The 13234-nt window shown below is 36.4% G+C and overlaps 1 protein-coding gene across 3 annotated transcripts in view; it reads right to left on the bottom strand.

The window, feature by feature from the left end:
• negr1 (neuronal growth regulator 1) overlaps positions 1–8454 on the bottom strand; it is a 99283-nt gene extending 90829 nt beyond the window's left edge. Inside the window, exon 1 of one of the 3 annotated variants that reach the window (XM_042726107.1) lies at positions 7991–8454. In XM_042726107.1, coding sequence (XP_042582041.1) covers positions 7991–8334 — 344 coding nt within the window. In that variant the 5' untranslated portion in view covers positions 8335–8454. The remainder of the gene's footprint in view (positions 1–7990) is intronic. The other 2 variants (XM_042726108.1, XM_042726109.1) reach the window with 2 other exon arrangements.
• Positions 8455–13234: the final 4780 nt, after the last annotated feature.

Genomic DNA, 13234 nt, shown 5'->3' with positions numbered 1-13234 from the left:
AGTGTCTTACAACTTTAATTCTAATTCCTACAACAAATACTGGATAAATGATATGTGTGAGGGCCCACTGGGACCCTGGCATATTTTGCATGACCTAATTCTGCTCACTGCCTTCCTTAAGTGACATATTTCTTGCAAGCCAGCACACCCTTTGCCACCTAATGTAGTGGAAGAACTAGGCTATAGAAAAACTCGGATTATTCAGCTGATGTTTTCTTTGCGCTGGGAGATACCATCTCAGTGCTTCAAAAGAGTGAACGAAACTCGTTCTTTGTGGTTTTCGTGCCAAAATTGAAGGTGCTAACTGTCAGAAAAAAATCAGCCTCGCTGATGGATCATGACATAACAAACTACAAACAGAAGATATGTACCAGGTTGCCGTTTATAGCAAGAGGAAGACGTGTAACATGAAGGCGTGCATTTTAGACCCCTTAATTTGACTGGATGAATAAGGAAATCTAATGAGCGTTCTTCCCTCACATTCTTTGTGTTTTTGGCAGGGACTGAACCTCCTTGGGTAAGCTTTCTGTGAGACCATTTGGCAGAGATTACGCCCAGCTTAACGTCCATCCCAAAAAAGGTTTTTGATTCATAACTGAGATTTGAAAGCACACGTACATTCATGGAGTAACTAGTGCATGTGAGAACGCTTTAATCAGATACAGCTACAGAGCAAAGGGATTAGCAACACTAAAATGTAATCAGTCTGATTAAAACATTAATGCGTTCACATACAAAAGCATTTCAACAACAACCCGGCTACGCTGTAACAGCATAGTGCCAGAGAAGAGTGGAAAATATTCCACCATGCTGACAGTCAAATAGAGAAACAATTGCAGAGCATTTCAATACTAGATGAGAGTCAACAGGGGGGACCATTTTCTTTAAAGGGACTATGATAGGTGCTGTGATGCTGCAATAGGGGAAAATTGAAATGCTGCAGAGAAGGGAGGCTGAATCAAGGGAAGATCCGTTAAAAATGCATCTACGCCAAGACGTCTTTAAAAAACAGTGAGCAACATGATGTATATTAGAGACTCTCACTGGTTTCTTCATAGCGCTTGTGTTCCCGATACAGAAAATGACACCCGGCCATGGTAACCATGGCAACACACCCTATGGACATGCACTAGATAGCCTCTGCTATCTAACACTAGTTCAAACACCTTGGTAGGCGTTTACATAACAAGGGACAGTTCACCCAATTTACTCACCCTCATAATGAGCCAAAACTGTATGACTCTCTTTTTCTTCTGCATAACACAAAAAGAGATCTGAGTGTTCTTTTAGATACAATGCAAGTAAATGGGGTCAAATGTTGTTTTGGACTCCACTGACTTCCATTGTATGGACAAAAACAACTGAAACATTATCTTCTTTTGAGTTCCACAGAAGATGAAAGAAAGTCTTACAGTTTGGAACGACATGAGGATACGTAAACGATAACAGAATTTTCATTTTTGGGTGAACTATCCTATTATCTGATAAATTCATGTAACGCACGAGCGCTATCCAAATGGCACAATAATACAAGCCTTTTGCACTATCCACAATGTGTGAACAATGACAAGCATTGTGGGTTTGTTCTTTTGACTAAAACATATTCTCAGCTTAGCACAGCACTTAAATAATTGCAGTTTGAGTCCTCTGCTTTTACCACAATTTCATTAATGGCCTTTTAAAGAGTCTCAGGCTGTTTTTAGAACTACCAAACATCTTTAAAGCAACAGAGAAGAAAAGTTGGGTGATCTAAAAGTTAAAAGTAGTGAGCTGGTACAAATTAAACGCCATTGTTCATGTTGGTTGGGTTTTGACAGCTGCAATTAAAAGTCTCATGTTCTTGAAGGAAACCAGGCGCTGCCGTCTCTCAAGAGGAAACTGCTTTTATTTCATAAATAAGTTCACTTCCTATCGGCTAATATTGTATGCCAATCCTCTCTGGTTCTGACAAAATGTGACATTACGCGACCTATTAAGCAATGTGAAAGCAAAAGCGAGTTATGCGAAGCATGAAAAAAATGTTTGGAAGAAATGGTGGGCATCTTCGCAGCTGACAGTCTGTGATGATGGTGTGGCATTCCCAGTCTGAGCAGGTCCTCCAGTCTGCCAAGAATGCAGAGGCAAAGCTGTTGAGATGATTGATGACAAGCCTCCACTGGCTCTCTCTTCCCTGCTGACATGCACTCACAACCCAACACTTTTCACCGCTAATTGGACAACCTTGCAAATTCCTTCTCTGAGACTGTGGTCCACTAAATTAGTCACTGATAACTGCCCAGAATTGGTTCAGTTTATGAACGTGCTGGTAAGGTGTCACTCATACGGCAGAGGATGTTGAATAAAACTGCCAGGCATCCAACTTTCCAGACAAGTTTATTTCTCATCAATTTTCAATTTTAATGTTTTGATCAAGCTTGCGGTTGACAGTTCATTTAAAGTCTAGTTAGGTAGAACTTTGCCTGAAATGGGGAAATAGATGTTTTTGTACATAATGAGTCCCGAAGGACAAAATCACATTGCGGCCATAAATGGGGCATCACATGAGCTACTTTTACTTGTTTGATTAGTCTGAATCACGTGCTAATTAGGTTTTCATCTGAGAAGATCCACACTCTATAAAGAAAATCCAGGGGACCTATTACACCACAGCTTGCAAGTTAAAATGTTTTAATTTATTGATTTAATTTAACAGTTTAAGTTGCTTAGTTTTGTTGACATTATAATGTTGATCATTACGGCAACTTAATATTGTGTGTAGTATTCTCAACTGCTTTATTTATTTAAAAAGTTAGGTTGCAGTAAATTAAATTGTCTTGATAATTTTGAAAATTGGGTTAGGGTTAGGGTTAGGGTTAACAAATTAAGTTTCTCTACCTCAATCTAGTTTGCTGGCTAAACAGAATTTTATTTAATAAAAAAAAAAAATAGAAAAATGCAAACCAAAGAAGTACCATAGCTTATGCTATATATTCTGTACATATACATTCTCTGTTCAGATTTAAAAATAGTTTCTGGAAGATCTAGTGTTGTCAACATGATACTGCCCTGTGTTTTTCACAGATACTAACTAAGTAAAACTGCAACTGCCATCCAGCCGGAAATCTGGGTCTGTTATGTAACCCAAATGTGGTCAATGGCCATTCAAAAATCTGAAAACTCCCAGGCTCAGTGTGAAGCCTTGCCAAATGTCTTAGCAGAAGCCTAGCAGCACACCATCAGATATTTAAAATATTTGAATGCACGACCTTTTAATCTGTCTATGACATTTGAAATCTACAGGAACTAAGGAGCTTTATAAGATCAATTGGTAAAGCATGGTGCTAAAAACTATATAGGTATTGGTTTAGTTTGCAGGAAACACACAAGTTGAAGAAATTTAACCTTAAATAAACTGGAAGTAGCTCTGAATAAAAGAAAAGCCAAGTAAACACAATTAATTCTTGGAAAATTACACTGGACTAACAAGTTAGTTGTTATATCTGAGAATTGTATGGTCCCAATAGCAGAAAAAAAAATCTAAATAAACATATCATTACACAATTTGGTAGCTGAAATAGGAATCTGTGTTAAATAAATAATCCTCATAGAAGAGCCCAATCATCCAGAATATCACTTTTTTCCATTCATCAAGGGAAATTGCAATCAACATTGCCTTACATCAAGCAATTTTTGATTTCTTTGTTGGCCAACATAGAGATACATCACATTATGCTCTCAGAGGGGGAAAGAAAGCCTAAATGCTATTGATCTGCTTCACTGCTTTGTATTCCATTCACTAATAATTACCAATGCAGTCCCTCCAATTACTTGGCTCTGCTTAACATTTTCAGCCACGTGCAATCCACACACATTGATTCATTATGCAAATGACAGGGACTAATTTAAGGCTTGCTTACATGACTCCATTTAAAAACCTGCAGCCATGGCAATGCACTGCACAAATGAATTGAGAAGCAGTTTCCTTTTAATGCTGCACAGAGAATACAGGAACCATTTAAGCCGAATATTAACAAATGGTTCAAATGTTTCTAATGTTCTCAGTTAGGACTTTATTGTACTCAAATGAAACTTAATATCATATAGTACTGAGCCAATGACAAATGAGTCTTCAATATTAACAGTGAAAATGGTGAGGACTGATGATAGGATTACTGTTAAGGTGAACGGCGCAGGCCCGTGTGCTCTCCAGTTTGAGAGTAGAGTGGGTGTCTAGCACCTGAGGGACAAAGAAGCTTATCTGGTATCTAGTGAGCCTGCTTCATCAAAAGCCATGAAAATCAGTGACAGGTTGAGGAGAAGGGAGGTTAAATCTACTTGAAAGGCACTACTGTTTTTTTCAGAAGTGCTTCAGGTATAATTGCTTTGAAGATAACCATTATCTGGTGGCAATGATTATTTTTTTCTGCATATTTTATCCTGAGACTCATGGTCGTGACCTCCTCCACAACTGGGGAAGGGGGCTTCTTTAGGAATATATAAATTACAATATTGCAATGATAAAATTATACAGCCACAGAAAAGAACTTGAAAAGAGAAAGAGCATAGCTATATTCTATTCTTTATCATCTACATAATGAAGTGCATTAAACATTAGCATACATTATTATCATGGTTTCCCAAACTGGGGTTCATAAGTTGATGAAAATCTTATAATTAATAACCCTAACCCTCTTATAATAAAAAAATAAACAAATCAAAAATAAAATAAATAAATCTAAATAAAACAGTCGATATAAGACTTTCCTAACTTATATTATCTTTTTATAAAAGAAAACTAAAAAGATAAAAATGTAAAATTAGGTATAATCACTAAACTACAAATAGTTACTGCCACTGTGTGAATAACATCATGCTATTAATAAAAAGTGACTTATTTTAAATCTAACTACAAGTATTTTTTTCTGTAATCTGATAATGCAATCCAGACTACATACAGTATAATCAGCACCCGGCACTGTGTATATATAACCGGTTAGCAACTAAACCACATTCTTTTCGATTTTCTGTACATTCCTGAAGTGGCTTTAACAAAGATTAACATCTTGCCTTCTGGTATTCATGGCTGGTGAATGTTAGATAATGTTAAGCTCCTGACTGGCTTTCTATAGCTTTCTGTGTCATCTTTAATATCCAGGGCTCGCTCTATATTTACAAGAGCAGTGTGGAATACACACAATTTAGACTCAACGGTGGCACACTAAATATCAAAACTGAAGCTGATCATCTCTGATCGTGAGTAATTCTTGAACAAAATTGAAGAAAAACATGATAATGTGAACATTATAATGTTAAGCTGTACCACTGGCATCATATCTGTAGTATAAAGTATGTTGATATATTGCAGCCAAGTTGCAAATATTAAACGTGGGCTTATTGGCACAAAGTCAAGAACCATTTAAGCGAGATCACAGTATTTGTCATAATGTATGCTCTTCAACTCTAGAGACCAACAATTCCATGGATAAAGACAGATTAGATACACTCTAAGAAGTCATTAACATTTTAAATCCTAAATATTCTCTTCAATAACTAAAGTGTACATGATTAAATTTATAATCATGTTGTGTTGAAAACAGCATGATTCCACAAATTATATATATTGGTATAGATATATTGATGGAATATATACAATCAGCCTCTTATGGATTTTGCTTTTACACTGACACAACTGATAGAGTCCCTCTGTAATAACTGGATCAGCAAAACATCAATAATTCGAACACATTTATTAAACATTTCAGAGAGCACAGCACTACTCAAAGTGTTGGTGTTCACGTTAATAATACAACAGAAGAGAAAAAACAGAGGAGAATATCTCACAGTAACATCCTTCTGATTAATCAGCTTTGACACTAAGAGGTGTGGCCTAAGGAGAAAAGGAGCAGGTTCCCACCCACGTCTCCATGTAACACTGACACTGGTGAGGGACACGTTTAAAGCACAGGCGCTAAGCATTCACAGACCACCAACTGACATTCTCTGGTCATCTGGGACAGTCATGACAGCCCTATTCACGGTACACAATAGCCTCCCATTACAATTTTTTACCCAATTCCGAGATACAATAATGTTGTCACATTGAAATTACTTGGCATAAGTGCCTTCACTTCTGAAAATGTAACAACAATACAAGAAAAATTCTAGGGTGCATTTAAGTCAAAGCGAGTATAAGAAAAAAAAAATCTAAGATAACAATCAAGGCTTTCTGGGAAAAAACAGCAAGGTGCAAAACTCACATTTGAATAGCCTACTAAACATAACCATTGATAGAAACTGACTGTCACTTAAGCCATGCAACCAATTTTGTGGAAACAAGGGGTGAACAAAGGGTGATGGTTCATCATTTTCCCCCAAAGCTCTACACAAAGTCCTCAGTGAAATCATAACGGAGGGAGAGTTTCAAGTAGATAGCAGCAGCAGAGCTTGAGTCAACCAACACAAACAGATAACATGAAAACCTTACTTGAGCAAAATGTCTTTTATACACAGAGTAGATTAGAGATTACACAAACAAAGAGTTTATAAACAGCAAACTGTAGGCTATTGGTACCCGATTCCTGAACAATTGTTCTTTTGAGTCGAATCTTTTCAAAGAATCGGTTGACTGATTCAATAAACCGGACTTGGGCGATTAGTTCACGAATCGGACTGAATAAGTCTGAGCATTTCTCGAGTCACCGACTCTTTAAACAGAGAACCGTCTTTGTCATGTCCGATTTGTTACAAGCTGACACTGGAGTCAGCTCACAGTTTGTTTTCATGAACAATATTTTATTTTAAATCATGCCGAGAGATGTAATTAAAGATTACTTAATTACTTTGGCTACAGCATAGCATACTCGTGACACTATAATACAGATCTAGCCTACGTGAAAAACAAAATCGGAAAACTACAATAAAGAGTAACTTGTACTCACATATCACTTTTTTAAACGTTTTCGAGCATGCAACGTGCAACGCCAATGTGATTCGTACTACGTGATGACGCACTTACATAAAATAACTGCTAAATGGGGTTTTGAACAAGTTCATTGAAACGAACTGTTCGAAAGAACCGACTCCTTTAAATGAGTCGAACTTGGCATCATAGTGGTCCTGTGTGTATATTTAAAAATGAAAAGGGGGCAAGCTAAATGTCCAAGGAGTCAAACATGTATTCTAAACTATATAAAAATGTCATATAATGTTTAAAATGATTCTTAAAGTTAGATTTCACGACAGACAATATAAACGACGTCTGGTTCAATTCTTAAGAAGAAAAATATATAGGCTCCACAGGGCTGAAATTACTCAATATCTGATGTTATGAAAAACATTTTATTTAAATAAGAGTACAACATCCTGAGCAAACTGCAAGAATGGACTTGTGAAACTTAAAAAAATAAAATTAGACACTTGCATCAGTTACTGTCAGACACACCCATGAAAAAAAAGCTTTCATTTAACGCGGATTGGTTGGAATTCTGTTAACATGTTTATCATAAACTACTCTTGACGTGACTAAAAATCTCCCTTTAATCCCGCACATAATCGTGTGCAACTTTTCTGTCTTTATCATTTTTTATTTTTTTCCAGGACGCAAACATTCGTGGGGCTCTTTCGGACTGTGGGAATCATGAATGACTTCATTGTAACTGTGCAAAGTGTTCCGCTTGGCGGGGTTTACAAAAGTCTACCCCTTCTTCCCCAGCTCCTTATGCAACCCCTCATAGAGACACTCTGGACCCTAGACTTTAAAGATCTGTAAGTGAGCCAGTTCACCTCCCAAACTCGAAAATATCTCGAGAGGAAAAAAAAAACATCGCGGTCCCAAACTGTTCTGGTCTATATGGGAAATCAGCAGGGTTTATGAACCAAATAAAATGACGGAGCGGCACTGGGGGATCTGTCGAGCGTTGTTTACAAAACTGAGAGCAGAGCAGAGCAGACACAGAGGCAGGTGCCAGCCAAGTTTAGTTTGAACACTTCTACAGCGACTTGAGTCTCCTACCTGAGCATCGCGGTGTCTCCCTGTCTGCTGACCACACTCTCGCTGGACGCATAGTCCACAGTTTGTCCAGCGGGCAAACACGATGGTAAAAAGCAGCAAAGACTAAGAATTATAGCGGTGATCCACTGACCGGAGACGCACGCATCCTGCACTGCAATCATTATGTCCATCACCGCCGAATGGAGCACGATCCGCGCCGTTATGAAAAATAAAAATATCTGAATGAAAATACAATAATCCTCCGCGAAAACCCCGAGAACTGCGTTCCGTGTAGTTTCCCAGATTTGTTTTGATCGGAACCTGACCGCGGGAGGAAGTCGACTCTCCAGTGGCTTGCACACCATCTAGTGAGGAAATGAGAAACGGGAGCAGAGCTAGCAGCAGACAACCCCCCGGCTCTGATCCTGTTGCCATGCGGCCGTTTCCCAGGCAACCTGTTCCCTGTAGCTCGTGATGGAGCAGTTAAGCGGGTGGTTATTCTTAATACGGCAATAATATTTAAATGAGTGAGTTTTGACCACCCGGGGTTTAGCGCCCTGCAACCTCGAGACGTCCTCCTGCAAACACGCACTTTGCTTTGTTTTAGCCTATTGCGTGCGACATCTCCAAAAACGAGTCGATGAAAAGGGCAAGATGTAAATGACACAGGTCAGGTCGTGTTTGTGTCATCGGTGGCCCATGCAGCCCTGCAGTAGGCTGCTATTTGTTTCGATAAGTTACTGCATGTTGGATGTTCTCATCCATTTTTAGACTTGACAGATTTCAGAGTTCTCTCAGACCAAGTGTTTTTGTGTGTGTGTGTGTGTGTGCTTTATCATATCAAAGTAAACAAAAATGTCCTTAAAATTAAACATTTGTGACCCTGGACCACAAAAAACAGTTGTAAGGGTCGATTAAAAAAAAAAAAACGAGATTTATACATCATCTGAAAGTTGAATAGGCCTAAATAAGCTTTCCACTGATTTATGGTTTGTTAGGATAGGACATTATTTGGCAGAGATACAACTATTTGAAAATCTGGAATCTGAATGTGTACAAAACAAACAAATAAATAAATAAATAAATAAATAAAAATCTAAATATTGAGAAAATCGGCTTTAATGTTGTCCAAAAGAATGACTCATTAAATAAATACATACAGTGTTGTGGGCATGAAATATCGATCTGAATTTTAATTACTTTACAATTTTGCATGTAATGTTCTGCCAAATTAGTCCAAACAATATGAAACAACTGATCTTGCAACAACAACTGCAACTTTAGGCCTAATATTAATACTGAAGTCCTCCTAATTTTTTACAGCTGTTGCCAGTTGCATTTGTATGCAACAAAAAAGCAAGTCTGGTGTCGTGAGATATCAGGGCCACTCTCAAAATGGTCATTTATTTAACATATCAAACCAATCTCATAAGAAAATCTAACTATTTTCCAGGTGGCAATTTCATATGAATTCGTATGATATGATTTGCACAAAAATTGATTGTTTTAATAAAAACAAAAACAAAAACAAACAAACATAAAGGTTCAAACCTAACCATCCATGGGGCATGAAAAGAAGAAAGCTACAAATTTTAAATAATACACATTTTCATCCAAATAATAAAATAGTTACAATACTAACAAATTGCCATGAGTGTATGTTAAACGTATTTCTATAATTGCTTACTATGGAAAATAAAAAGTTTTGGTTTAAGTGTCCTGAATGACTGTGCTGAAATTTACATTTGACCCTTCACAAAGACCCACTCCTTCATTACTGTTGCTGTGCAACAAGCCATCATGTTAATGAAAAATACATCGCGGAGCAAAGAGAAGACAACTCACCAACAGACAAGACATAGCAGCTTACTTTAGGTATGAAACAAAGTCCCAGCTTTCACATTTTGTAATTTTTTAAGAAATTCAAACAATAAATACCGTTATGTGGCTCTTTAATGTGTCATGACAGATCGCTGTAGAGCCTCAGCTTAAGTGGCACGTGAACCCATCATCTCTTCCTCTTTACTAGTAGTCACAGCATGAAATAAACATGAATGAACATCAGAAGGTATCTTGTTTCAAATGCGGAAAGATATCAAGTTTGTGTGCCATACAAAAATGGCAGATTCTGCATTTTGATCTGCCTGTCAATCAAACTCCCTGCAAAATGTGAATTGACCAATCAAAATTAATTATTCCAGCAAGCCATAAAATAAGCAAGTCGTACCTTAGGTTAGGTGCCATATTGAATTTAAGGCTGTGAGGAATAGACTTACAGTTTTACACACTGTATAGAAGTCTTTTTTGTGGGGGGGATGATGGGGGGTTTCATCTGAACAATTGGTATGTTGTTAAACAACAGTAGAATCCATTGAATACACTGTACTTTTATCCCTCAGCCTCATTTTCATTCATGTCAAAAATTAAATAAGCGAAGATAAATAATAGAGAAGATTAAATAACAGTGAAGATCTATTATTAACTAGCCAATAATTGATTGTATAAAAAATTCACACACTAAATATATAAATATGTACTTATTAATGAATTCATAGTAGGTCTGCGTCATAATGTGGATGTCAACAACTAAATTATTTTCTGCCTTTAATATGTTTGTAAACAGTGTTAGGGAAAGTTACTTTTAAAAGTAATGCATTACAATATTGAGTTACTTCCTAAAAAAATTACTTAGTTACTTTTTATTGAAAGTAATGTGTTACGTTACTTTTGTGTTACTTTTTAAATCTGGGCTGGGCTTGCTTGTTTGCTTTTAATGTGAAAAGTTCTATTTTTGGCAAATGTAAAAGCCCTTTTACACCAAAAGCCTCGGGCTGAAGGAAAGCTTAATTCACATCTGTACAGATTTTGCGGTCAATACTATACACAATTAGATACTTCCGTTTTATTATCTGCATTGAGAATTTTTTTTTCCTCTGATATCCATGACCCAATCATTACAGACTTGCGGCACACCAGTTGAAAGCCATTGCTTTAGAACAAAGGAAGTGCTTGAAGGAAAAATCATTCACAGCTAAAATAATGGTTGACACATCCCACAATAGCAGCTATAGGCTACACCGAAATCTTTCATTAAAGTAACCTACATTTTTATTTTTTCCCTTCACTGCTCAAGGCTATAATCGTCAGTGCTTTTACACTATAGCCTCTTTAAGATGAAAAGCAGTATGCTTTTAGGAGTCACGGTAGAGTACAATATAGCTAGTACAGTTGAAAACATAAAGTGAGGACCAGATCAGCATTTTCACTAATAAGCTAGGGGAATTTCTCACACTCATCGCAAGTATTCCTTTTTTATTTGGTGCCATCTGAAACACTGCACTTTCCACAGCAGAAACTACTTGTTTGCTTGCTCACATTCACCTCTCATTGATAGTGAGGTTGAAGAATCTATAAGGTGTGCAGACGTGCTTTGATAAGGGATATAGGTTTTTCTTTATTGTGCTTGTAGTTTTCATGTGCTCAGTGAATGTTTTCATTTTCTCCTCATGATGACCATTCCTTTGATTTCTGTTTCCGTCATCTTGCTGGGTATTCTGTACTGTTTGTTTCCATTCAAAAAAATCTATTTTCTTTGTTACTTTTCTCTCAGCAGTCTGTGGTATTGCCTCCCTTATTTTAAATAATACACTCAGTGTACTGTACAATCGCACAACATTCAGTGTTGGTGGAACCAAAATTTTATTTTTTATATGAGGATCTAAGGTACATGTCTGCACCTAGACCGGTTACATACACGTTGGCTTTAGTTTTATAGATTGTGCATTCTGAAACTAATGGATTTGTCTAATAAGGAATATATTTACTGTTGACTCACTGACATGGTTGGGCCATTTGTAAAATGGCTCTGATAAAAGCATTTTGAACCTGCTCCTGTTGAGTATTTTCGTTTTAATTGGGAAAGACATATTTTGGATATAATTGCCTGAATGTCATTAGCGTTAATGGCAACCAAAGTCCCTTCATTCCATTCTGTATCTAAATTGGACTGGCATAGTTGGTCTGTGCTAATCATTTACACTGCCAAAAGCCAAACACTCATTACTAGGTAATTCTAGCATCATGCCTGATGTTTGAATAGGATGAGAATACATGCATTGCATATTAAACACACTTCATTTTATTTTTTTTTCTTTGAAAGTAACAACTATATTGAGAAATATAGCGGCAAGCAGCGATTACCGGGGTTCAAGCACTTAAGGCATTTAAGCACATAGGGTAAAATACATTGTGTTAACATGGCTGTAACCACCAAATCAATTATTAAAATAGCATTTTTGGTAAATGCAGGTAATTTACCAAAGAAATGTGATTATTTTTAACAGTTATGACTGTTATAGTGCCACCTATGATCAAATTTACATTAAATGTTGCATGCTTGTTTAGAATCATCTGTATGCTCACCGAGTTTCATGAAGTTTTGAGTTTTTCTTTAGGATTTATAGGCTTTTGGGTACAATTGGCCACATCTCTTTAAAAGTGATGCTACTGTAGCTTACCAAATAGTAAAGTTCAATATTTCTTTGAAAATTATGGATGTAGAGGGTCCTGAGAATTGTGCTGCAGTGTTTTTGTTGCGATCGAGCGAAAAACCTAGGACTAGTTCACAAAAGCAGCCTTTTTAAATAATCTTGAATATTTAATAACCATTTTCAATTCAAACATTGTGTTTTTGAAGTCATTTTACTATTATAGCGCCACCTATGGTCCAATCTTGATGAAACTTTGCATGATTGTTAATAGTCATCTGATCATAATAATCATTTGTTTAGGTTTTATAGACTTTTGGGTATATTTGGCCATGCCCCTTTTCTGAATGACCTAGTTATAGCTAAATGTTTTTGATAATTATTGATCTAGAGAGTCCAGAGAATTGTGCTGCAGTGGTTTGATCGCGATTGAGCAAAAAACCTAGTTTGCAAAAGTAGGTTTTTAACACAATAGTTTTAATATTATTAATATTCTGAATAATTGTCACCTTTATTAATATTTCTAAATAGTCCCATTTAGGGACTAATTTTGTTTTTAATTATTTAATTACTTGGATGAAATAATGTTCATTGCATATTTGAGTTTTTTTGTTACAAATAATGATACAATAGTACAATAGTAACTGTAATCCATGTTAATTATAACCAACAACTGAGAAATTAATTAATATATTTTGAATTCAACTGCATTAAAATGTTAGATAGCCAAATAAAAATTCTCAGTATATATATAAATTATCATATAGAATAAAATAAT

This window comes from Cyprinus carpio, chromosome B6 (assembly GCF_018340385.1).
Source record: "Cyprinus carpio isolate SPL01 chromosome B6, ASM1834038v1, whole genome shotgun sequence".
In the NCBI taxonomy this organism is placed as follows: Eukaryota; Metazoa; Chordata; class Actinopteri; order Cypriniformes; family Cyprinidae; genus Cyprinus; species Cyprinus carpio.
This window is presented reverse-complemented; position numbering and strand designations above follow the sequence as displayed.